General features: G+C 42.2%; 1 protein-coding gene across 2 annotated transcripts in view; it reads right to left on the bottom strand.

Annotated features, from left to right (window-relative positions):
* The window catches only part of FAM162A (family with sequence similarity 162, member A), a 34,110-nt gene that overhangs the window by 5,312 nt on the left and 22,798 nt on the right, over nt 1-6,000 (bottom strand). For both annotated transcript variants that reach the window (XM_008586884.1, XM_008586885.1), the window contains exons 2-3: nt 4,746-4,868; nt 1,870-1,978 (exon numbers count right to left, since the gene is read on the bottom strand). In XM_008586884.1, the coding sequence (XP_008585106.1) occupies nt 1,870-1,978; nt 4,746-4,868 (232 nt within the window). The remainder of the gene's footprint in view (nt 1-1,869; nt 1,979-4,745; nt 4,869-6,000) is intronic.

Raw genomic sequence — 6,000 nt, 5'->3', positions numbered from 1 at the left:
TGGGATCCGAACCCTCAGCGGGAGCGCCGACGCGCTCTCAAGCGGCGCACTCTCCAGTGCGCCACCGGGCCGGCCCACAAATGCAGTGTTTTAAAAAATATTTTCAATCTGCACTTGGTTGAATCCACAGAGATGGAATCTATGGGTACAGAGGACTGACTGTATTTTGAGCCTGAGGGGATCTTGGAACCAACTCTGAGTCAGACTAGGGGTGGTTCCACAGCAAAGTCTATACAGCATCTATTAACGCCATGGGTATATATCAGCTTGTTTTCTGCTGGGTTATTCAGGAAGAAATTAGGGCATAGGCAAGGACTTGATGTCATTGTTAATCTGGTGTGCTTTTACTTCCCAGGAGAGTAGATGGTCACTAGAGCTAAGAAGGACCAGATCTGTGCTGCTGAAATAATTCTAGTAAAAATGATGTGCTGCCTAATTTGACTGGCAGAAGCAGAGGGCTCTATTAAACCTGTTGTAAATAGAAAGCAAACACTACCTATCTTCCTGGAAAAGATATCCTGAATGAACCTCAGATCTTTTTCAATCATGACTTGAAAACAAAAGCCCAGGAATAGTTTCATGCTGGAAGGGAACTTCCAGGAGCTTTGTCCAAAGTCCTTGTCTCTGAATAGGATGATGCCCTGCCTTGGGTTGAATGTCCCCCCAAAACTTAATCCTCACTGTAACTGTTGAGGGTGGGAAATCCTATTATGGTAATTGAAAGGTGGGGCCTTGAAGAGGTGATTGGATTGTAGGACCATGCCATGATGAATGGATTAACAATGGCGGACATGGACGTGGTTCTGAGGGCTTTAAAAAGAGAGTGAATGAGGTTAGTCTCTCGCTTTCTCTGCTCCATCATTTTTGCAGTGTGATACCCTGCCATCACTGTCGCCACCACCAAGACCTTCGCCGGATGTGTTCCCTGGGCTTTGGACCTCCCAGCCTCAGAAACTGTAAGCAATAAATTTTTTGTTTATAAATCACCCAATTCCAGGTATTTTGTTATAAGCAACAGAAACAGACTAATATATGCCCCACAGTGTTCCAGCCTGTGGGGAGATGGCATCTATTTCTCAGAATCTCTCTTGGCCAATATGCCAACCAGTCAGGGTCTTTAGCATGAGGCTGGAGCACTGGTTTTCAACCAGAAGTGTTTCTGGCCTCCAGGGACATTTAGCAATGTCTGCAGACATTTTTGATTATCACAACTGAGGGAGTCCTACTGGCATTTAGAGGGTAGAGGCTAGGGATACTGCTAAATATCCTACAAAACACAGGACATTCCCCTACTACAAAGAATTATTTGGCCCAAAATGTTAATAGTGCTGAGGTTGAGAAACCTTGGGTTGGAGGAATCTGAACTCATCATCTACAAAACCTGAAGTCTCAAGATCCCAGTCAAAGCTAGGTTTAAGGAAGTTGGTGACAGGAGGCACTGCTTCCTGAATCCCAGAAAGAGAATGTGTTGCATTTAAATACTTTTATGCCTAAGGTTGAATACTTGAGTGGATTTGGTAGAATATAGTTATTATCACTGGTATCTAATTGATATACTCAGATTTATAAAAGTGGACATCATTGTTTAGTCACATTTCTGTAGCTAGGAGATGAAATCAAACAATCAGTTGACTTCAAAGTACCTGACAGCTCTTTACTAGTCATAACATACCAGTGATAAAAATTAGGCTTTCCAGCACTGATTTTTATTCCAGGTACTTGACAAAGACAAAACATACAGAGAAGTGAAAAATGTTTTCAAATTTGGCTAAAAGGTTTTAAACAGTCAGAGCTAAAAGGAACTGCTTTTCCCTTAAAACAGATCAGTGGGAAATGAAACCTGCTTACAACCATAAGATCAGCACTCACGAGATAGTCTCTGGGATTTCATCTTCCTTTTTGAAGCGACCTGACCATATCAGGATCTTCTTCTCCCAATCTGTAGGTTTGTGTAATGGCACTCTGTGGCTGTAAGTGTCTAGAGAAAAACCAGACAAGAAATCTTACTTATTTGAGATTATGACTCTCAAATTTAGCAACAGAGATATGCTATTGGTGCTTTTTAGCTATTTACTAAACAGAGACACTGAAAAACTTCAAGTTAATTACAGCTTCATTTAAATGGAATTTCTTAGGTTGCCTCATTTTTCAAATGCAATTCCAAAATTCCATGAGGACCGAGGCAAAATAAAAACATTATTTCACAATTTAAGCCCTAGCCATTGAAAACTGAAAGAACACCATGAACAAAGATATGAAGGTAAGAATGAACTAAGAAGGGAACAGTGGGGAACTTGTCTGACTTCTGTAGAATAAAAAGAAGTTGGTAAGGTAAGATCAGATTATAAACGACCTTGAATGCCAGGCTAAGGAGTTTAGACCTGATTTGTGAACTACTGTACATTTTGAAGCAAGGAAGAAGTTAATGCTTTAGGAAGATTAATCTGCACAATGGATGGAAGACAGAAAGTGGGGATAGGGCACAACAAGTCCAAGTAGGAGGTTTTTTTTTTTTATTTTTTTAAAAAGATGACCGGTAAGGGGATCTTAACCCTTGGCTTGGTGTTGTCAGCACCACACTCACCCAGTGAGCGAACCGGCCATCCCTATATGGGATCCGAACCCGAGGCCTTGGTGTTATCAGCACCGCACTCTCCCGAGTGAGCCACGGGGTCGGTCCAAGTAGGAGGTTTTAATACGGGGGTGAAGAGATGTGATCTGAACCAGAGTCTCAGCAGTGGGAAGAGAGACGCAGAAGTCAGTCTGAGGATGACTGAAACAATCGAGATTGATTAAGTTAAGACAAAGAAGAAGGAATCATGAAGAACCTCCAACTTGGGTGACTAAGACTTCTTTAACCAAAAGAAGACTGAGAAAAGAACCAGTTAGGGAAGGAAAGAGCATGAATACTATTTTAGATTTGTTAAGTCTGAAGGGAATTTATCCCATCTGAGTAGGTTTCATTAATAATTCAGGAGTAGAGATAAACATCAGTGCAAAGTGAGAGCCACTGAGGGCCGAGCCTTGGGGCATGACCCAGGAAAGGGGACAGAAGAGGCAAGCAGAGGGAGATGGAGTATGCCAAAGAGGGAGATGAACAAAAAAAGTACAGGACCAAAGACTAAGGGAGCCAGAGTCTTTCAAAGAAAGGGGAAGTCACTGAAGACAAGGAGCAGAAAAAGCTAGGGAATCACAGGGTGTCAGAATTAGATGGGACCCCAGAGACAATCTCAATCCAAATTCCATCCACTGACAACATCTCTCTTACAGACAGACCATCTCCTTGACTGGTAACCTACATGTCCCACTCATTCCCACCACCACACCTTTGCTTATGCTGTTCCTTTCACCTAACCAGAAAGCAACAGCAAAAGGAACAGGAAACTCCAAGGAAAAAACTACAGAAAGAAACAAAGGCAAGAAAACAGGTTTAGAAGTACAGAAATAGGCTGCTATAGTCTTTTAATCCTTCCAGCACTTGGCACAATTCTCTTTATAGTTTTTTTTTTTTTTAAAGTTTAAGTAATATATATTCACAAAAGACAATTTAGAAACTATAGACATGAAAGAAGAAAAAAATCAAAACTGTCCCTAATTCTCTTGTCATAGGTAATGATTTAACATATATTAATTAATCATTCCCTGGTTATATGACATTTAGATTTATTTCTAATTTTCCCATTATACAAGGAGTATTCAAAAAGTTCATGGAAGGGCCGGCTCGTGGCTCACTCGGGAGAGTGCGGTGCTGATAACAACAAGGCCATGGGTTCGGATCCCACATAGGGATGGCCGGTTCACTCACTGGGTGAGCGTGGTGCTGACAACACCAAGTCAAGGGTTAAGATCCCCTTACTGGTCGTCTTTAAAAAAAAAAAAATAAATAAGTTCACGGAAACATTTGTATATCTTTCAATTCCATTTTTCCATGAACTTTTTGAAGTACCCTTGTAAATAAAAAATGGGAGCATCTTTATACTCAAAGCTTTTTCCACATATAGTGATTATTTTTTAGAATAATCCTGTAGATAGGATAGAAACACCAGGTCAAAGGGTATAAGTTTTTTTAAGCTCTTTATTTATTTACTTATTTATTTTGGCAGCTGGCTAGTACAGGGAACCAAATCCTTGACCTTGGTTTTACAAGGCTGCACTCTAACCCACTGAGCTAACTGGCCAGGCTATTTTTAAGTTTCTGATAAGTATTCTTTGGGGATGGTTTCCTTTCCTGCTTGGCCCAAGTGTACTCCTATGAAAAAGCAACAGGCAAGTATCACCAAGGACCCTACAGTTTATGTATTATGCCCCTTCTTCTGATAGTGTTGACAGTGACGAATGTTTGAGATAGGGAAAGGACAGAATATGGCTAAAGTCAATGCCCAAACCAGAGCTTAGACCTGGTTATATTTTACCCAAAACATAATTTCTTAATTTGGTTCATATCTGGTGTTCCTTAAAAGATTATTTCTAGATTACTGTTTACTTTGGTGCATCTATAGTCCTATAAAACCTCCAGTCCAACCCTTGAGGCAAAAAAGAGATGAGAATGACAAACAAGGAAAATAAAGACATTGTTGTGTGCGCACAACCAATATAAGTACAATATGAGAGGCCTGAACTACATGACAGGATATGATGTAGAAACCCCTATGACTACCTCTCTTTTAGGTTCTTTTGATTCCAAGTTGTCCTATTCTTTGGGAGCTACCTATACTCCATAAATGGAAAAACCAATAAAAACTTACGGGATGGAGCTTTGGGACTTTCTTGTGATTTGGTGCAAAATCCGTTTATTCTCTTCAAATCAGAGTTTCTGGTAAGCCTTAGGGATGACAGAGCATCTCTTTCACATAACCTAAAACAACTTCCTAGAAAAGAGAGAAACTTTTTTAAAAGAAAGAAAACTTAATGTTTTCTCAAAATAAGAAATGCCTGCGTTATATATTTCATTTATAAAAATTAGTTCATTTAGAAAATGAATATACTATACTATATGTAAGATACACATACCATGTTTAAGGTATACTATGCTTGATGCTGTTTTAAAATATAATTGTTTACTAATTAGAAAATTTGAGCTGGGGTGGGGCTGCTGAGGGCCTCAGCCATGCCCTTCCAACATCCACATCCAGCCCAGCAACGACCACCAGACTACTGCTGGAAGCACCCTGGGCTCCCAGGCTGGAGTGGAAGCTGAAGGCCTAAGCCACACCCCACCAACGTCTGTATCCAGCCCAGTGACAACCACTGAGCCGCAGCCAGAAGTGTTCCAGTCACCCAAGCCAGGATGGGGGGCCAGGCCGAGGGCCTCAGCCATGCCCCCTGACATCTGCATCCAGCCCAGTGACAAACCACCAAGCTGCTGCTGGAAGCACCCTGGGCTCCAGAGCCAGGGAGGAGGGGCCAAGGGCCTCAGCCATGCCCCCAATGTCCACAACCAGCCCAGCGACAACCATAGAGCTGCTGCCAGAAGTGCCCTCCTCAGCCAGGGCAGTGGGGGGCCAAGAACCTCAGCCATGCCTCCCTGACATCTGCATCCAGCCCAGCAATGACCACTGAGTCAGCACCGCCAGAAGCAATCCTGTCTTCCCAGCTGGGATGCTGGGGGGCCGAGAGCCTCAGCCACCCCCCCATATGTCTGCATCAGCCCAGCCACGACTGAGCTGCTGCTGGAAGCCCCTACATGGCACTCCCCTCTGCTGGAATGAGGGGGGTGCCATGGGCCTCAACCATGCCCCCTTCCCTCCTTCTTCATTCTCCCACCCTATCCCCCTCCCCCTTCCTCTCTCCTCCTCCACCCCAACTGCTCTGCCACATCTTAGAATGTAAAAATATAATAATAATAAATTAATTTAAAAAAAAAAGAAAATTAGGAATTTTCAACATAAAAATTTTATCAGCTGTAAATTTTATGTAAGTACTTCTCACATGTGTCGTATAGCAATAATGGCTCTGGTGGCAACATATATATGAGGACATTTCAAAAAGTTCATGGAAAGA

Source organism: Galeopterus variegatus, unplaced genomic scaffold (genome assembly GCF_000696425.1).
Source record: "Galeopterus variegatus unplaced genomic scaffold, G_variegatus-3.0.2 Scaffold4167, whole genome shotgun sequence".
In the NCBI taxonomy this organism is placed as follows: Eukaryota; Metazoa; Chordata; class Mammalia; order Dermoptera; family Cynocephalidae; genus Galeopterus; species Galeopterus variegatus.
Note: the sequence above shows the minus strand (reverse complement) of the source record. Positions and strands in the feature narration are given on the sequence as shown.